We start from the raw sequence: 21,950 nt of genomic DNA on the forward strand, positions 1-21,950 counted from the left end.
GGTTTCGTAGAAATATTTTTTTCATGAAACAATCCAAGAATCTAAGAATTGATTATATTATATTCCGTTCCTGGGCCATTACAATTTTTAAATTTAATAGGTATTAACACTATTTTAAATAACGATACACGCAAAAATTGAGTAACGTTTTAATTATAAAAAACATAAAATGGAATTTTTTTTCAAATGCAAGCCCTGGTTTTTATGTATTTATGAAATGTACAAAATTTAAAATTATGTAATTTCTTAAGGCAATTTCTTAAACTATCATAACTGATTAATTTAATTTTACTCTTCGTGATTTTAACACATTATAAATTATATTTAATGTTTCTCAGGCGACTGTATTTGTTTAGTCAAAGTTAATACACTCAATTTGCTACATAGAAGTATAACAATCGTTATTTTTATAACTTATTTCATAATAATATTGAACTATATAAAATGAATACATATTTTTTGTGATCTAAGTATGTTTTACTTTTTAGTAAACTGTGAGAATAAAATAAATGTTTTACTCAAAGTTAGCTAAATTAAATTAAAATTTTAAAAATAATCATCAAAAAAAAATTGTATAATATTAACCTGCTGAATATTAAAATTGTATAGTATAGACTTATTGATTATTAAATAATACACAAGTTCCAAGAAATATAAATGCTGACTATTATAGTTAGGTAGTTATTTATTATTTTTGAATCAAAAGTACAAGTACCTATAATAATTTTTAAAAACTTTAAGATCAGAATATTATAAACTAATTTTATTTGAAATGCAGAAAATGTAATAATTTAATTATTTTAAAATGATTTTCTCACCAATCGTTTTTTTGTTCATAACATTATAAATTAAAGATATTTTTTCTCGGATCCGTTCATTTGAGACTTCTCAACCAAGTTCATTCATTTTTCAAATGCGAATTGAGTTATTTAATTTTTCTACCAACTGAAAGTATAGTTACATCATTTAATCAAGAGTAATGTATTTTTAATTATATTCTACGGCTTTTATTTCCAATAACAGATTTTGAATAGAAATAAATTAGAGTACTTATAACAGCGTTTCATTTCACTTTGATGACTGTTCGTTGTATATTAAGATTAATATCTTTTGTACATGTATTATTAATGCATAATATAATACATTGTATTATTATGAATGTCCCACCCATTGTAACATCTACAATATCGATAAGACTTTATTTCATAAGCCACTGTAATGATCAGATAACAATTTGAAGACAGACATATTAATTACCGTAGAATAATCTCTAGTTTTGATAAAATATGAAGTACAAGATATTTATAAGTATTAAAAGCTACTATCCATTAAACGTATAATACATATTATAATAATGTGATGACTGAGATTTTGATACGTTTTCGTTGTTTTTCGGTGTAACACATTATTGGTTTTTAATTAGAAACTGACCGTCGTGTGTTAATGGTTATTATTTATTTCATTCTTAGACAATGGTTTTTCGATAATTTCTATGAAGTAGGTAGGTATTGAAGACCACTAATTTTAAATTTACATTTAATTATACTAAATCAAAACAATATGACCAAAATTTAAATTTATTTTTATATCTACGTTTTGACTGGGTATTAAATTAGTCGAACCCTATAGCTAGTTTAACCAGCATTTTAAAAAAAATTGAGTCATTTTTTATCGGACAAGAATATTATGCTTGTAGATGTCGGTATATCGAGCTCTGGTATGAACATGATTTGTTCGTGTATTATAATATGCGTTTTTCCAGAAATAGGAACCTACAAAATTATAATAATATATAGCTGCAGGTAACGAGTTTGTTGGAATGTAAAATTGAGAATATTCGTGATGAATAAAAAAATAAAAAAAGGTGTATCGGTAGCCGACGTTTGCGGAGGTTTTGGTGGATGTGGAGGTGCCAAACAATTGGTCAGAGTGTGAGCAATAGAGGGTAATATGTTATTGTTATGTGTGAAAGCATGGATCAGCCTCGAAAAGATTGTGTAGTATGAGTGTCTAGTAACATATATACAATGGTTCGCCAATGTACGATATAATATAACGATATATTATATTATATGTGAGAGAGGAAAAATGAAAAACTGTACAAATAGCATAGGGCACGCATAAAAAATTGCAATACTGTGGAAAAAAAAATAGAAAATGCTGGAAACGCAATATTTGCATCGGAAACCAAATCAACGGCTGACGCGCAACGGATAGAAAACCGTTTGCACAAGTTTTTTTCAAACCCTACCTACGTTAGGTGAATATTCGATTAACATTTATTATTATTATGCCAAAAAAAAAAACTTAAATTTATTTTAGTGAAAATGCTTTACCAAAAAGTAATTAGGTAATATTATAATAAAATATACTTTGTAGTTATAATCACAGAACCTTAATGATTTTTACGGTTTCGGTTCTGGTTCAGTTCCCAGAAAACTAAATTTTGTGTTACGGTTCCAAGAAAAACTAAAATAAAGGTTTTGGTTTCTTTTCGGTTCTTAAAAAATGAAACATTTGTTACCTGTTTTAGTTTGATATTAATGTAAAAAAAATTATAAAGTAAAAGTATCGGTTCCGGTAAGGTTCCGGTTTTTAAATTATTTTAAAAAAGGGTTCCGGTGATGTCTTGGTTCTCAATAATAAAAGGATTCCGGTTCCAAAATCGGTTCTTTATGGTAAGGTTCCTGTCCCTAGTATAACACAGTATTCACAAGCCACAATTAGTTTCTTTTGTTTTATCTATTTTATTTAAATTGTCTTTTACGAATTAGTTTTGTATATTAAAATATAAATACATTTTTATTTAAATAATTTTATGATGAACTGAGTACCGTTTTCATGCATAAGGGCATATTTTCTAAGGTCACCATTTTTTCGATATAATTTGAAATAATAGTTTAAAGTTTAAACGTGCGAATTAAATATGTATGAGTTAGTATATCATATTTGTACTAGTATTAGAGAATATTTTAGAAATTCTGAACGTTTTGGGAAAGGAGTAGGATTTCATAATTTAAATTTCATACCCCTCACAAGTTAAATTGAACCGTTATCGTATATTTAACCACTTACAAATAATACGCTAAAAAGCAACTAAAAAAATATGTACATTTACTTTAACTTAAATTTTACTAATTAAATATGTATGGTAGGCATATATGTATTGTAAATGATACAAAAGAAAACCATATTAGGATCATTGTATTTGGATAGTAAATATTATTTAAATAACTTCATCCTAAATAAATAGCAGAAAAAAAACCATAAAATAAATATTATAAGTTTTGAACTCTGAAGTGGTGTCACTGGAAACTCCCTTCACTCGAGCATTACAAGTCTACTTATTGTAACATAACTTGTGTTTATTGTATTGTAAGTACCTAAACATACAGATTGTGCATAATATGTTCTTAAAAAAAATACTTCATCCTACGCATTCTAGTGCATCTATTGACAGTCAATGTATTTGCTATTGAAACTTTAAATTTTAAGACATAAAGTTAAGAACATTATTTATACACATTTCGTGGAAGTAGGCACCTACGTTGGTTTTTTATGATATTTTAATTTTTAAGTGAGTTATAAGTAGGGCCCGGAACGATGCATTTGCATCTTTTTTTTTAATGCTTACATTCGAGGCTTGTCTTTACAGAAATTTGATTCATGGAATATAGAGTTTAATAGTACAATTTTTATTTTGCATTTTTTGCATTTTTAGGGAGTTGTATGCTTTATGGCTCATTATAGCTTGTCGTTTATTGACGTTTATTATTTTTATCATTTTTTGAAGTGATCTACGATTATTTAATAAACTATTGGCAAATACTATTTTAGGTCCGGTGCACACGTGTGTTATATTGAAGTACTATTTCACCTGCATTATCGTAATTAGCTCAGATAATTTTACTCAGAAAAATTATTATTGTGAACATTTTGGTACAATTAAAAATATAATCATGAAACTGGACAAAAATGATTCGACTTCCATTGAAAAAGTAGTTGATTTGTTCGCAGGTCCAGGTTTAGAATTAAATTTAGTTTATATCAAATCAAACTTTGGTTCGCTACCAAATTCAATCAAACGATTAGAATCGTCAAAAATATGCCTTGCCGTTGCTATACTAACTGTAGAAGAAGAAAAAAATAAAATAAAATTATCACGAAATATAGTTGGGCGCGAAATTTAACATAAATTTAAAACTGTTTTAGAAAAAAATTGTGGTTATAAAACAATGCAGATTATTTCAAAAATATTTGAAGGACAAGAAGTGACAAAAAAAGGATTGCCAGAAGATTTGAATACAGATGATATCACTTTTTTCAAACATGCACCAATCACATCTGTAGAAGTCGAAAAAAGTTTTTAACCTACAAAATTTTACTATCGGACAATTGCCGATCTTTTTTATTTGAAAATATGAAACACACTTTAATCGTTCAGTGTAACACATTTATTGTTTAAAAGTATTAATAAAAACTCAATTTAAATTGTTTAAGTAATAAAAATATATTTAATGTATAAAAATAAAATTAATAATAATTATAAATTTATAAGTTTATAACCATTATATTATAACATAATTATAATTTTGGTATTTTTGTGGTCATTTTTTTAAGTCATTTTTTGATGTTTATAAGTCATTAAAATTTTTTTTTAGTGCATTTTTGAAAGATTTTTAGGTCATCAAGTTCCGGGCCCTAGTTATAAGATTTTTTAAATTGCAAAATTTTACAAGCTTATTCTCATTTAAAATTAGAATATCTTAAAAAACCACATAAAAATACAGAAATAAAGTTCTTATCTATAAGTTGCATAATAGGAATATCAAAAGGAATATCAAAACAAACAACTAAGTAATAATTCTACTGAACAAACATTTGCTATGTTGTACCTTTGAAGACAGATATATTAGAGTGAAACGTCCTCATGTCTTGATGTGTCATCGTTGCTAACGTTCCGTTTGGTTGTTATAATATAAACAACCGTATAACATTTGCCTTTAAACAAATTTTGGATCAACTCATGGGGAATTTGCAGTGATTCGAATATTCAAACTGTATTGAAATGTTCAATTTTATATGTAGTGAATACTATGGGACGTTTGTTACTATAGGTGGACGTGTTAAAACGTATTTCACTTCCGTTGACCGTTTTGTCATAATATGTGTTGATATATTTGCGCTAAATTTTTTTAATTTTGAGTTTTGAGAGTGTGACTTTTGGATGCGTATTTCAAAGCCTCATTACTAGCAACTCACTCGTACTTTACGTAGGTAACAAAGTACACAGTATTATTTTATTTCACAAAATTTAGAACGATACAATTCGCATTTAATTGTGTTATTTACGCACCACAACAATGACAATCAGCCAACGCAGTAAAATAATTATTTTTAAATTGCGTGCTGTTTACACAAAACCTTTATGTTTAAATAAAAAATAAAAATTATATTATGTTTGATAAAAACTTCGACGAACCTAATAATATTACGACTAAACGAGCCAAAAAAAAAAAAATTATAATTACATTTTAGTTGAGAAAATAATATTATTTCGAAAACAGTTGACTATTAATAATTGCTTTCTGTTCTTTTATCCATAAATGGCTTTTTATATTTACCATGATTTAATGTACTAGAATTTTTATACGTTTGGAATTTATTTATGGTGATAATCATTATTATTTTTTTTAGGTTTGCTCTTACATATTATTATTTTGTATCATACAATTTTTATGTTCGAAAATTTACATACAGATTAGAGTGAAAAAACATAATAATATAAAGAAGTTGCGCACTACAGTTTTGTAAATAATTCAACAAAAACGCGTTGTTATAATATAATTTGAACATAATATATGTGAACACATTCAACCGCGCGTTGGTAAAATTTATACATACATATAATTTAATTTATGCAATTTTCTTCCGTTTGTGTTTATACTGTGCATATTATGTTATAGTAGCTTGAATATTATATTCTTTTCCCGAGAAAAAGGTTTTTGGACTTATCGTGTCTGAAAACCCGCAGCGGTGTATAGTATATTATTATTGTATGGAAACGTTTGACGGGGCGTGGGATAAAAAAGTTACTCACTCGTCTCGAGGCCGAACTATGAATCAATCTTCGAACGATAGTTAGGCAAAAAAAATGTTGTCAGAAGAACCCGGTATATATTATAATACACATCATATTATAACATACAGTGTATTATAATAACGTAAAGAAATGAAGCTCCCAAACGGTCTTCTTCTTCCACCTCATTCTCTCTCGCCGACGTCTTTGGATTTTTGTTTTTAAACGTTTTCATTAATTATTCTGAGTATTATAATATTATTATTGACGGGGGTGAAAAAAATATGTACACCTATCACACTACTGCTATACCGCCCAGTCACTCGAAATCCTCGAGGACTGCGCGAAGACTTTGTAGTAGCTGATAATTTTTATTCTCATCTATAATATATTACATTATATTATAATCATGAATACAGTTATTGAGAAAAATAATATTTTGGGTACGGAAGTGGAATATCTTCAAAAAGCTTAGGTGATATTATTATGATAAATAGTAACTTTTCCCCACCACCACCATTTTAATAATATTTTTAATTTCAATAAAATAAAAAAAAAACTTGCGTGTTATTATATTGCTAGCATAACTGACCATGATCATAATAATGATATATTACGCACAGGCTGATGAGGTGTCGCTGTTATTGAACACGAACACAGACCAGGTTATTGTTATACCACATAGGTCGTGCAAAGGTATTAAAACGAAATCGTCATGTCAGATTCAATTAAAAAATAAATTATTACGTGCAACCCCTTTTTTATTTTTTCTACCCAGTGACTGCCGCTGGTAGTGTCGTCAGCGATCTAAACACGTAAAAGTCATGTTCTTATGGTAATTTAAAATGCCGAATCATAACGAGGTGAATATAGTAACATAATAGTATATTAAAATATACAAACCGATGTAGGTAAAACGTATACATTGCATACATAATGTCATTCGCGATGTCGTTATATACACGTTGATTGATTCGGCTTTTTACATAATCAATAGGTACTTACTCGATAACAAAATTATTTGTGACAGCTTTTATCGATTCACCAACACAGATCAGTTTTGCTTGCATAATATATCTCTGTCTGTTGCTATCACTTACAGGTTTTATTAACACATCTAACAAACTATATTATATTTGTATACGTTTTTTTTTTTTTTTATTAACGGTCCTATTTTTTGTTTGCAGGACGTCCGCCACCCCGTGTCACCTGGTGGCAAGAGAACGCGCTGATCGATGAGACATTCGAAACTCTACCGGACCGGAAGGTGAGAAACGTGTTGCGCCTGGAACGACTTGAACGCCGCCACCTCAACACCGTTTTCACTTGTCAGGCATCCAACAATCATATGGTGCCGCCAATATCCAGCTCCGTCTCGTTGGACATGATACGTGAGTACATGCACATGTATTTTGTAATACATAGTTATATAAACAGTGCCGTAGTGAGTAGCTTAGGTCGGGTGGCCTATGGATTCTCCAAATGCCAGATCGTACAAAAAAATAAGACCTATGATTGCCCAGAATACGCAGGCTGATCGACAGCAACGTATAGTTCCACCTAAGACATTGGGGGTATCTATTGGTTTATACCTGTGTTTCGGTTAATTTGTTTAGATTTTTAGTGATTAAAGTATTTAAAAATAGTAACTCATTCGTATTCACACCATATTATTATGTGAAAGTAAATATTTTCAATATATCTATCGGTATAATGAACGAATTAGTTACAATTATTGTGGATCGGAAAATGTATATTAACTGTAAAGATAATCTCATATAGGTAATATAATATTATTATAGTATCGAGAATACATATAACACAATTATCGCCTAATGTATTACTGTTTGACGATTAGTTCAATACCACGTGTGTTGTACTAAATATAACATCAAAGTATAATAATATTATCATTGATGTAATAATATTACATTGATACGAAAAATCGATCGGATATCGAATAGGCTGTCCGATGTCTGTTTGCTTATGCAATAATATACCTGTGGGTAGATACGTTTTGGCAGCGAGACAGAGTGGCACACGGAAATTGACAAAAACCATATAATATATTTAGGCACATTTATGTATGATATATATTTTATAGGTGCGGTCGTATCCGATGTCCGACACATATCGATTCTCTTAAATCTGGTTAAAACTCGACAAGACCGACCGAAACAATATACTATAAATAAAATAGTTGCGGTACACGTTTTAACCGTATAAATAAATAATATATGACGTGTAGCACAGTTATAACAAAACGTAATCGAATGCGGTTCTGGTAGTAGTGGTTTACGTCCCACAATACTGGGCAGAATTTAACATCATAATATTACGGTAATCGATTAAAATCTAAAACAAAATCGGAGACCACCTTCTGAAACGGACATTTTGTCCCTCGATCCGACGCAGGTCCTGGCTTTAGATGGATATAATATTATTATGCAGCAGTCATAAATGGCATGGTGTGTGAGCGGTCTTATTCGGTAGTTTTCAATTTGTATCGTAGTCGCTCAAGATACTATTTGTGTTTAATTTTTTTTAATCACCTGATTTCGATCGTGATGTTGGTATAACCCGTGCAGTTCATTTTGGTAATCAGCAATAAAAAAAAAAAAAAAAAACGGTGGTTGAAAAACTATAATATTATATCAAAAAAAAAAAATAATCACCATTTTTATTTTTTATATGATCGAGCCGGTTGACGTGTGCAAAGAGGAACTTGTAGGATGGATTTACTAAGAACTCTCAGTGACCGTAAATAATAATATCATATAGGTACGTGAAGCGTACGAGACAACGTCAAACGATCATTATTAAGACGTAGTTGAAGTATCGTAGACGAGTATAGACCGTTGTGAAGTCTGTGTCGGAGGCCTACAGCGTCGTTATTCAGACTATTTGTGCGGTTCAGTCGCAGACACACGTGCATGCTCATTTACGCATATATAGAGCCGACCTCCGAAGACGTTAACGATCGGACCGAATTTGATTTATGGCCCGTTTCTCGCCACTATCCGATTTAATTTTCGTTACGAATTATTTATGTTTTACCCCCGCCCGACCACGCGCTCGACCACCGACGAGTTTAGCGATACGTATCGATTTATCGTGTGTTTAAGACTCACCGCCGCCGGATGCGTGGGTATTTTACACGTCGATACGTGTACGTATAAATAACAATACTAATAATATTATTATTTTATCCGACACCGATCGACACGACACTAATATTATTATATTTTGTGTATATAATATCATGTGCGTATTTGTAACCCACGTGCTGTGTAGGTCCGATGCGAAAAAAAATTACTCATCTAGAATTTAAGAGGTCCGAATAAAATACTTGTCTGGTAGTGCCACGGTCTTAGATTAATAGTGCTCTGATAACAGCGAATTGATACGACGTACGAAACGACCATGTGAATTAAAAGGAAATATTCTCTACATTATACACAATGATCGCACTCAAACGCAAAAATACTATGGCCAATCGTTTTAATATTTTAATTGTTTAATATATTATATTATTATATCATCATCGAGCATAGATTTTAACTAATTTAATGCCAGGTAAATTATTTGACTTTATTTATTATAATAATTTAAAGTATTGTGATTATTGTAAACTTGTGATCTGCCATTTCCATACAAGTATAGGTACAACTATAGTATACAGATAACACAAAATTACTCGTAGTATCATATTATGTGCATTGTATTTTCATAATCTTTAATTACATTTTAAGAATACCGATAGTTTTTAGAATTATATGAACGTCCAATGATAGTACACCGCTCTGCTAAAAATGTTCAACATTATAATTGTTAGTAAAATATGTGAATAATTTTGAAAAATGATGAAGGCAGGCTTTGACTGACCACTATTACATTCATCTGATTTAAATGCAAATGTATATTTTTATCGTTAGAATCCCATCGTTATTGGTGCATATTAATATATTATTATTATTTCAGTAAATTGCTTTAGAACAAATATTACATACCTATGTAGTTTATATATATATATGTAAATAAATCATATACTGGAGCTACTAGATTTGGTTATTATTTTTTATCTCAATATAAACTTTCAAAAGTTTTAGAAAATTTAAAATAGTTTTATAATTTATTTACATTCGAAATATTATGAGACCGATATATTTTATTCATAAAACCAAATAGATACATCTGTATATTTGAGTTTGTTATTCAATTTGTAATTAAATCTAGAAGGTAAGAATCTTGGTTCTCAGAAAAGTGATTTACAAAATATAAGTTAGTATATTAAACTGTAATACTGAGAATTATATTTTGTAGTATAAAAAATATTATTTCTATAAATATTCGGGTTTATTTTGTTAAGTATACTATATAAATAAAAAACAAAATAATTCAAAATTTTATTTATTTTATTCTATTTACAATGTATACATTGGTATACTATATTTTTTTATGAACTCAACTCCTTTAGAAATTTTTTTTTCAGTATCTCGATAAATTTTTTATCACAGTTATGATTATAATATTTAATCAACTTAAGAATATGAATAAAAAAAAATGCAACAGTGCTTTTGATAAAATATCTATAATTATTTTTAAAGGGTAAATTGATAAATTTCAATTTTATATAAATACACAAAATATACTACGAGGAACTTCTTTTTACAGTTTTAGGAAATTCAAATTATATTCTTCTCCACTATTAAAATGTAAATATCCGATCTTACTTAATGTACACTACTGTCTATATACTGATAATTAAGAGTTAACAAATATAAGCCATCATTTGTATCGACTGACGGAAATACCGCGATTTAATCACAATGAATTAAAATAATAATAATAATAATAATAAATATAATCAAAACCTAACCTCGCCTAGTAACACTGAAATCAAGTAAATTTAAATAAGATAATATTATCCCTTTCATCGCTAGTCTATAATTTATAATTGTTATTATAATAATGACAATAATAATATACATTCACATTGGATACTTAATACTTACTTCGGTCGAACGATACGAAGAATCATACCGTAGTTGTGACGTTTTCACATTGATAATAATAATAATTACAACGAGCCATTTAATTATCCGCGTTCGTTACGCCATGCACTTAAACAAGGGAGTAGGAGGATGTTATAACAATCGCAAACGACATGTTACAAAAGCGCGAAAATTACACAAACACAACCGTCATTGGGGCAGCAGTAGCACGACACTTTCACACGCACAAAAAGCCGTATCCGACAAACCGTGAAGTCAACCGAGATATTGTCTCAGTGCGATAATAATTGTTGAAAAATATAAATCATTCGTAGTGTAATGTTCATTATGAATTAATATAATAATTATAAATTATTTAATCCCACCAGACCTATCCAGGATAATATGAACCTTTGCAACATCCGCTGAAAGTGCATTGCAGGATCGTAATTGTATTTTTGTATTTTAGTTGTTTTTTTTTTGTGAGTTATGGCTGCGGGTATCTATAAGAAGAGATTAATTACACCACCGACCGCCTAATTCAAGGACTGGAACCGAACCTAAAAGAACTGGTTTCAGAACTGGAACCTTTAAAACATTAAGAACAGGAACCGAAACCTTTATTTTAATAAATAAAGTACAGGAACCGAACCATAATTTTTAAATTAAATAGGTTCTTTTAGGTTCAAAAATAAAATAATTGTATTTTGTATTTATCATAATTTAATGGTATTACTGTTTTGTGTATAAACTATGTATGATTATTTAATTTTCTAATATTTCTCATACGATTAATTAAACCCGCATTCTAGATAGGTATTTAAAATTATTATACTTTTCGGTACCTAAATTATCTGGAACTGGTACCAAAATTATTTAGAACCGATACCTTTATTTTGTTTTATCAAAAAACCAGAACCAAACCAAAACAGTTATTTTATTTCTGGAGAACCAGTATCGGAACCGATACCGATAAATTCAAAAGGTTCCAGTCCCTGGCCTAATTATAGAACTATATGCCGTAACCCTGTCGCAACAAATTTAAAATTGTCTTGACTTTTCACCCTGCTAAATTTTTAGTATTGTAAATTTTTAATTTTTAGTTATACACTATTTTTGGTATTAAAATAATATTAAGAACAACGCCGCCGCGATTGGGCACTACATACCTCATCTTGCTTTCCAAAGAGACAGTGAATACGTTATCAAGTACCTATACCTACTTATACCTACATCTGATAATTTAAAAAATATATTTTACAAGATTGCCAACAGCCGCACGATATGCTTCCTCCGCCGTGTCGTTCAACCGATTCAAATTTCTATTCCTGATCAAAGCCCTTCTAGATTAAGTGGTGTCGTTGTTATAATTAATTATTATTACAGGTTGAATACGATTTCTGCGTTATGTATCATAATATTAATATCACATCATGATGTGTTGTACCAACGATTGCCACTACTGCGGTGGATTACCGTAGAGCGTATTATTCCTATTATGTATAATACGCGTATACATGTACCTAGGTATCCGCGGTAACGCTCAGCGACTGAACCTCCCCGATTCCGCTTAATAATAGCACAACAGATTAGCCTGCAGGAGCTTATTTATATATCCCACTTGCAGGCGTGCGTGTGCGTGCGTTCAAACACAATTACACAATAATGCTGACGAGAGCAAATAGAGACCGACGTGAATTATTCAAGTCGAATATCGGAGTCTCTGTGTGAGCTTTTTATAGGTACCACGACGACGCACGAGACGCATTCACGTCCTCTCTACTGCCATCGCTTCTCGTTTGGACCCCTAAAACCACGTGTAGTTTCATAACCGTCTGCGATAAGATTTTACTTTTTACCGGGAAAATTACTATGACATTATATACATATTTTAATTATTATTATTATGACTATTATTATAACTATTATTATATACACAGCGCCGAGCGCGTAAGTAACACTAGTACATCCATATAATTTATTGTCTTCGATTATCGTTAGTTTGATATTATTATTATTCCTACCATTATAATATAATACTGGATAATATATTTAGTGACATCAGCTGAGACCATAAACCAACACCATAATAAAGGTACCTTTATTATATTATTATATTAATTAATCACAAGTTAAATTACATTTTATTTTTCCGACGTTATACATGATACTCATCGGTCATCATATTGTCATTTTCCCCAACTAAATTTTTAACAATATTTTACAAAAATAATCTTCTCTTTACTGATAATATTGTATGCGACACATTCCGAACCTCACTTGAAGATGGTTTATTAAACTTTCTACCTATCATAAACTTTCTATCATATCCAAAATTCGGTATTCAATATTTATGCAAAATATTAGTTGCAGTCGATATATTATTATAATTATATACAAAATTGTAATAACATGTAACATGTTGTCACATTTTAAGTTAAATAAATAATAATAAATATACATATAAATAATAGATAATAATATTATGTACAGTTATATTATTTTGTTTTTCTGGTATTTATTCGTACGCACACAGCGGTATACCATCCAATGTTTTTTTTTCTTAACTAATAAGTGTATTTGAGACTGCTACTTCTATTAGATTATTTGTTTCAAAATAGTATGAAGAATATTAAATATTTTTTGATCAAGTTGTTATAAAATTACAGGCAAACCGATACAACGAAAACCTGTGACTAATTAATTCGTATTATAAATTATAATGCACTATCAATAATAAAAATAATCTATCTTTTTTAAGTCGACTTCTTAGCTGCCACACTGACGGTCGACAATGACTGTCATGGGTAAATATTAGGGTCCCCGGATTAAGTTCGTGTTTGAATTTCTCATTCTATGATCCTTTGTATAACTTACTACTAATTTTATACTCAACCATCTTGTTTTCCTAATGATGAAATTAACTAATGAGAACCCATCGTTTTAAAAGTGTAGATTTTTAATTTCATATCGTCCTCTTTACTAACTATTATAGTAGGTAGGTACTATATTACCATAATTTGAAAAACTGAATATGATTGGTAGTATTCTTATTTATTTTAGCCATTTTATGTTTAAAATTATAATATTATTTGTGTTATATGAGTGTGGCTTGTCCTGTTTTAAAATACTTAAGTAAATAAAATAGTATACGATCAAAAGCGTGGTATGTTCCTATATTATAAGACTTATGTCTACAAATATGATATGCGAAAAATATTATGCTATTTATAAATTTGTGACTTGATTACTCCAGATGTACATTATAATAGATTGTTATGAGTCTAGTTTTCCGATAAATTTATTTGGGCACTATAAAACCGTCGAAGTGGTTTTATTCTACACAGAAAAAGTTTTTAAAGGGAAAAAAATACATATCTAATATTTTAAAACCAATAGTTCCATTGCCGAATTTGTACGTTCGTACATGGAATCAAAATGTAGGTCACGGCTGCCAATATTTATATAATAAAAATAGATACTTTAAAAAAATATTTACTTTGTTTGTTATTTATATCGCGTAAAACATCTAACAATATATTTTTTATGTTCTTCTATTTTATATTATATTCTAATTTTATGGTGCACATCACAATACATTAATTACAATTTAGACATGATAAAAAAACAGTTCTGGGACACAAATTGTATTATTGTAGGTTTAGACTTAAAGTTTGATAGGTGTTTAAATAAAAATTTCGAATTTTCTCCATGCACGACATACAATAACGGCGTGCGTCACTATACAAAGAGTCGTCTGTTTTCTCAGACTTTACATATTAAATTACATGATGTAAAGGACAAGCATTCTTGTTTTTCTCGCTTAAGATTAATTCTAATTAATTTTCCACGAGCATTTCGACGGTTCACATATTAAACTGCATACCTTCATTCGTCTCCCAACAGTTATCACGGTCTGCACATATTAACTGCGTTGTACATTTTTTATGTATTACCTATATAGTCTGTGTGCCTATAAGGAGTTCTCGTGATATTTTTCTCTGATCGTGTGTAGTTCGCAGGTTCGGACATGTCAAGTCAAATCGCAAATCGCACAAGCATGAGTCGTGTGCGTATGTTGACCTGAATTATAGTCCGTTATAAAAAAGAAAATTTAAAACAACTTTTACACCGAAGCCGGTCGGAATATAGTTCGCTTGCATCTCAGCGGTTCCCAACTGTAGTATTTGTCTGTAAATTCTCACACTCACACGCATCGCAAACACATGTTCGGTACTCACACAGGCGTAATATATTTAGAGCAATTACGATGGTGTTACTGTACTTTTGTGAACTTTTTTAATATTACTAAGGCGACACCTATGCAGTATACGTTATAATATATTATATTATATAATATGCATACATAATGTTATTATACTGTTGTAGCGAGCCGAATAAGTTTTTATTTAATTATGTTTATATTATACAATATATACATTATTATAATATTGCGTATATATTAAAATTTTTTTCACCGTTATTCACCGTCTTCATTATTATTATTATTATTATTAAAATCACTTAATTAAAAAGTGTGACCGGCTGTTGTTTTTGACAGAAATGGAGCGTTGCGCAACGGCCGTGAAGAAATGTGGCTGTGGTAGCGAACGTGATGGTGAGGGGCGGGTGAGGTTGTAAAGGAGTGGCGGTGGTCGTGGTCCGTGGCGACGTTGAACAGCAGTGTCCAGGGGTAGGAGATGAATTATTTATAAATTAATTCGCTAGAGCTCATGTCGGTCTTGAAATTGGTTTTCAAAACAATGAACTCTCCCTCGACCATCTCGCGCCTCCACCAATTGGTTATCAATATTTACACCACCCCCACGGAATCGCTTTTAAAATAGTTATCATAATAGTACCTATTAATATTTGAATGGAGTAAATTGTATGCAATTTAAAATTGCTATCGCTTAAGGCACGCAATTGGGTACATCGCATCTTTATAATGTATAACCGATATGTGGTCCCGAGTTTGATTTATAAGAATATATTTTATATATTGCAAACCATTATTCATAAAATATTACCTGTATGAGTTCTGTTTGAACACATTATATTTTTATAAATCAAAATTATTTATATCATTTGCCTATTTCATACTAATATTTTCGTTATGAAAGTTTACAGCATATTTCTATAATTATGTATAGTCTCTTAAATTTACCATCAACAAGTGTGAGATAATTTTACCAAAACAATGTTCACATTTTTTTACCCGCAAGTATCACCACACTTTCAAAGTGTTTTTAAATGTATAATCATGATTTTATATAAAATTGACATTTTTATAAAACTATGTCGACTAACTGACAGCAGATAACATACTAAAATAAAATAACTTAACCACTGAGATAGATAATACGTCAATAAATATTATGTTCTAATTTTATATTTTAAATACTTTGTAGTTTGATTCAATCGAATGAATGTGTTTAAAATATGTATTTATTTACCTTTGCGTTCATCATCATGTTTTGGAGCAAATAAAAATGCTTTAGTTTTCAGCATAGAGAGTGGTTCTGGTATAAAATGTGATGTAGTTAGTTTTCTGAATAAAAATAACTTACTTTATATTGTTTTCTTGTAAAATATAATATTTAAATGTTCTGTCTCATAAAATGTTTCTGTCACAACTGCACCATTTCTATAAGCATTTCTTAACAATAGTACTAAGTATAACTTATCGCATTTATAAGTATTACATTTATCTGAATCCTTTAAGTATTTAACATAAAATACATTGAAAATAAAATTTCGAAAACCGTCTCGAAGAATACATTTTAAATCTCAAATGTTCCGTGATTTTAAACCCACGCAAATACGCCGGCTAGTAAAATAAAGTTTCATGTTTTGTTAATTTTTAAATACTGTTTATTATGTTAAGATTTGGTTTATTGTAAAAACTCAAAATTGTCTAAGGTAAATCACAATGCTACATTCATTTTCACCCTGATTACTAATTTTCCATTGAATGTTTTCTTCGTTGCATCGATCGCATGAAATAAACCATCACAATATGTAATAATACATTTTAAAATTACGCTGTTGAACACGTTTTAAGCAATCAAGAAATCGAAATGTTCATCTAATCTCGATATTTTAATCTGCGTTAACGGTGAACGTTGTTTTATTGTTCCTTTGTGAATAGTAATAACACGCGTGTGTTACTTGCGACTAAACTTGTATTCAAGGATAACATTTCTTAACGCTCCGAAGTTCATAAATATATAATATATATAAAATATATATATTATATTATTATTAATATTATTCATTTTCCAACCTTAGTTTAAATCTCAACTTTATCCTATTTTTGTGTCGCAATAACTAAAATTATTATGTCTATTCACACATGGTAGTTTTGTAAAATTATAATATTATAACGACGACGAGCAATTCGGAAAACATTGATGAAGGGGTGTTTGGAGGATACAGTGACGCTTGGCCTCTCGCACACTCTGACGGCCCATACCGGTGACATCAACGTATCGTTTAAATTTCAATTGAAATCGTCGTTCAGTTATGCCGTGTCAAAAGTCTTGTTCATTAGGCTAGATGAATGAATAGTCAACAATAGTCATGAGGCATGACGTAGCTATATTTTTATGATTGACTTAAAACGGCTTGAAATCTAACCAGCAAGATACTCGTATGCTGTGATGATTGGAGTTATTTTATTTACCAGTAAAAATACTTGTATCCCCGTGGATCTAATTTTAACACCATCATATTTGTCATTAAAGCATGTACTACTATAGTATAATACGATATTATTACTTATTAGCAGGGACTTTAACCTTTTGAATTTATCGGTATTGGTTCCGGTACTGGTTTTCCAAAAATAAAATACCTTTTCTGGTTTGGTTCTGGTTTTTGATAAAACAAAATAAAGGTATCGGTTCTAAATAATTTCGGTACCAGTTCCAGATAATAAAGGTACCGAAAAGTATAATAATTTTAAATACCTATCCGGAATACGGGTTTAATAAATTAATAGTATGAGAAATATTTGAAGACTCATATTATCATACATAGCTTATACACAAAACAGTAATACCATTAAATTATGGTAAGTAAAATTATTTTGTTCTTGAACATAAAATAACCTATTTAATTTAAAAATTCTGGTTCGGTTCCTGTACTTTATTTATTAAAATAAAGGTTTCGGTTCTGGTTCGGGTTCTTTATATTTTAAAGGTTTAGGTTCCTGAACCGGTTCTTTTAGGTTTGGTTCCAGTCTTTGCTTATTAGTTTAACAATTAAATAATATAATATAATGCTTTTATCATAAATGTTTTTGGAGCGAGAATTACATTTAAGTCACTGTGGTATAAGTTCGTGTAGACTCGATATGGTCAAAAGTATAATTTGTGATATTATGATGATAATATTATTCTAAACTTATATTGTAACAGTCGTTGAGTTTTATTTATTATACCGTCGGGGGCAATTATATTAATACATTTCATGCGTCCCGATCATATATGAAACAAATTGAGCTAATGTAAAGTAATACTTCAATACATTTAGGAAGTTGCATTTATGTTTCCCTAAAATATTACTTTATGTCATGTATATATTTGTTCTGTGGTATTTTTTTTTTACAATAAACCACTGTATTCTAAAACAATATATTCATATTCTATTGTAGAAAAAAAAATAATAATAAAACAGGTTACCATACTGTGTTATAAATTCAAAGTTAGGCGGACGATACCCTTTCTAGTTCCTTTTGACATTTATACCCAACAGTCGGTCCTTTATGCGCATAATATATCATCCTTACAGAGTTTATGATTTTCCAAATTGCCCAGAGTAGCGGTTTGTGGCCACCAGCGTCTGGACTACCATTTAATTGTAAAACAATGGTAACCCACTGAAATCATTCGGTCACGTAGAGAAAACGAAAAATTTAAATAACAAATTGGATGTATGCTAACGACTTTGATAAATTGCAGTAATTGTGAATGCAATTAAATGTTATAAGTCTTCGAAGTTTCATCTCTGGCTTTTAGTGTATATTAATTATTTTACATTTTAATGTTTGATTTACATCTGGCTAATTTAATTTTTTGTTTAATTTAAATTCAAAACGTTTTAATACATAAATGTAGATTTGTTTGATATTTTAAACAAAAATAATACCACTGCAGGATGTAAAAATATGCGAGTACAAAATAAAATTGGAAAATATTTTCATTGTATTAAAATCGAAATTGAGATGAAAGAAAATATAAGAGTTATTATTGTTTACTTAAAATGTTTTATTAAAAAATAACCAACGGGTTCAATAGTGCCCAGTGCCAGTTGCCAGTATACCATATAATATTATACAAGAATAACCGACATCGTTCCGGGTTATTAATTGTTTCTTAGAACGACGTTGTTTAAAATATACAAGTACCTACGGATTTATTCGTTGGAATTCGTAGAATATCGTCAGTTTATTATAAGTTATATGATACCTAAATAATATTTTCCTAATATTAAAAAACTAGTTTGTGGTCTCCATAACTAAGGCTACGTAAATACGAGTATTATTATATACGACTGCCCGTATATACTATGTTGGACGAATTCGGCTTCCGGAATTGATTCGGTCGGAATAGTGTTATTATTACGGGGGGTTTTGCATATCTCCCGGTATATGTTGGAGCGGGGCGAGCTAAAATAATAGTAGTAACTAGTAATAATAATAATAATTATAATCGTAATAATTATAATAACAACAATAATTATCGAAATTGTCACCGCCGCCGATTAATACGCCGAGCATAACTTTAGTCGTGGCCGCCGGGTACCTGCCGCGCACCGGCACTCATTGTGTTCGAACTAACTGAATTATCCGAAAAGTTTTGTTAATTCCGTTCGGAAATTATTTTACGTGCGTCGCACGGTCGACGCCACCGACGGTCGGAAAGGGTTCCCTTTTGCTGTCTGTGTAAGATGAGGACGCTCGTGCAAACGTTCACGCACGCACAATTCGACAAGTGCGCACACGCTCCCTAGTTTTGAGGCTTAAAAATTTCTCGTCACCCGCCGGGCACACGATATCGGTAAACGGTATACGCGTCTCTTAAGTTTGTTGAAAGAGGAAGTGGGGTGTATAACGTGGTATAGACGTCGTATACCATGAAGGTTAGCTATAGTCGGTACGGAAACAGTGGTATACCACGATCATCATATACCCGTGTGTATTGTGTATAATACCGCTATATGGCCATATGGGTATTAGTTTCTATTAGTTTAGGGTGGGTAAGCAGGTTATATTTTAACGATAACCAAAACATGGACGGTGTCACCCTACGCAAAGCACCGAAAAATAAATTAGTAACACTACCCGAGTATAAAATAATATATCTCATAAAAAGATAAATTCTACGACGGATAAGTAAAACAATAATTTCGATTTTCAAAGAAGGTGAATTCTAATTTCTAAATAAGTTTAAACTACCCAAAACTATTACTACTATTGCACTATTGCTCGCGGTGGCTTGAATGAGATTTAATATTTTATTTTGAGACATGGCTTGATAAATTATATGTGACTATGTTTCGTATTCACAAAATTAAAAATATTGTGTGTAAACCACTCTTACAATTAAATAAATCTTCAAAGAATCCAGACAGTAAGAAAAACAAAGAGAGGACTCAACATAAGCCACTTTTTTGGTACGCGTCTAGATCCACAGCTGACAACGAAATCAACATAGAAGAATTCTTCAACACAATAAAAATATTAGACATATTATAAGATAAAACCAAAAATTGTAAAGTATAGGTACATAAATAACTGAATTGATTTCAATTCTATTATCTATTTAAATAATTAATTATTTATTGAATTTTGCTTCTATTTTACTAAAATGAATTGGCCTTAGTTGTCGAAGCGGAAATTCTGTAATTTCTAGACCAATAAAAAAAATAAAAATAAAATATTATCTATAATACAAATCACTATAGTGATACATTTACAAAATATTATATACTTACTAGCTGATCCCGTGCATTTCGTTACCCGTTAAATATACAAACTGTATATGACTCAAACTTTGTTCAATGCGTTATTTAATATTCGGTGTATGATATTCTATTGATAGATTTATCTAAATTTTTCTGTTGCCCGGAATAAAAATTCTGATTCGCAGCAGTATATTATCAAGTAGGCAACCTACCTGCAGTAGATCGCGGACTCCGTGCTCTTTGTACATAAGTGTATGATTTAACTCTAAAGTATCAAAGTTATACCAAGTTTGTCGTTTTTACTTAATTCCACCTACGGTGGATTAATATAATCAATTAATACAAAATCCTAACCTAACCTAACCGTACTAAAATCCGATGAATAAAACAAAACCAAATTTAATCCTTTTTAAATTAGCCTATCTTCTTCCCATAGGTCTAATCTACACACAAACATTCTTTTTCATGTATATATTTTGACAAAAAATAATAATACAAATCAATAAACATGCCCTATTAACTAATAGCAACCAATATAATATAATACACTGTTATTATTATTATTTTTATTTTTTTCTGGACAACCCTTATTACTTAAGGGTATGAAAAATAGATAGTAGCTGATTCTCAAACCTACTGAATATGTATATAAAATTTCATAAAAATCGGTCAAGCCGTTTCAGAGGAGTATGGTAACTAACATTGTGACACGAGAATTTTATATATTAGATCATGCAAGAGGTGACGAATAGTATTCGTACATTGTATAACTATACAGCGAGTATTCATATAAATATATATTATTATATTAAATACTCGCATAATACTCGGTCGGACACCGGATAAAATATTGTGAAACGTGAAAATGAAACAATGTCCGACGACGGTATATAAATGGAGATAGTGTTTCG

At 29.9% G+C, this 21,950-nt stretch overlaps 1 protein-coding gene across 1 annotated transcript in view; it reads left to right on the forward strand.

Annotated features, from left to right (window-relative positions):
* Nucleotides 1-21,950, forward strand: part of LOC132937511 (nephrin-like) — a 485,631-nt gene that overhangs the window by 375,092 nt on the left and 88,589 nt on the right. The window contains exon 5 of the mRNA XM_061004329.1: nucleotides 7,267-7,470. Coding sequence (XP_060860312.1) covers nucleotides 7,267-7,470 — 204 coding nt within the window. The remainder of the gene's footprint in view (nucleotides 1-7,266; nucleotides 7,471-21,950) is intronic.

Source organism: Metopolophium dirhodum, chromosome 1 (genome assembly GCF_019925205.1).
Source record: "Metopolophium dirhodum isolate CAU chromosome 1, ASM1992520v1, whole genome shotgun sequence".
NCBI lineage: Eukaryota > Metazoa > Arthropoda > Insecta > Hemiptera > Aphididae > Metopolophium > Metopolophium dirhodum.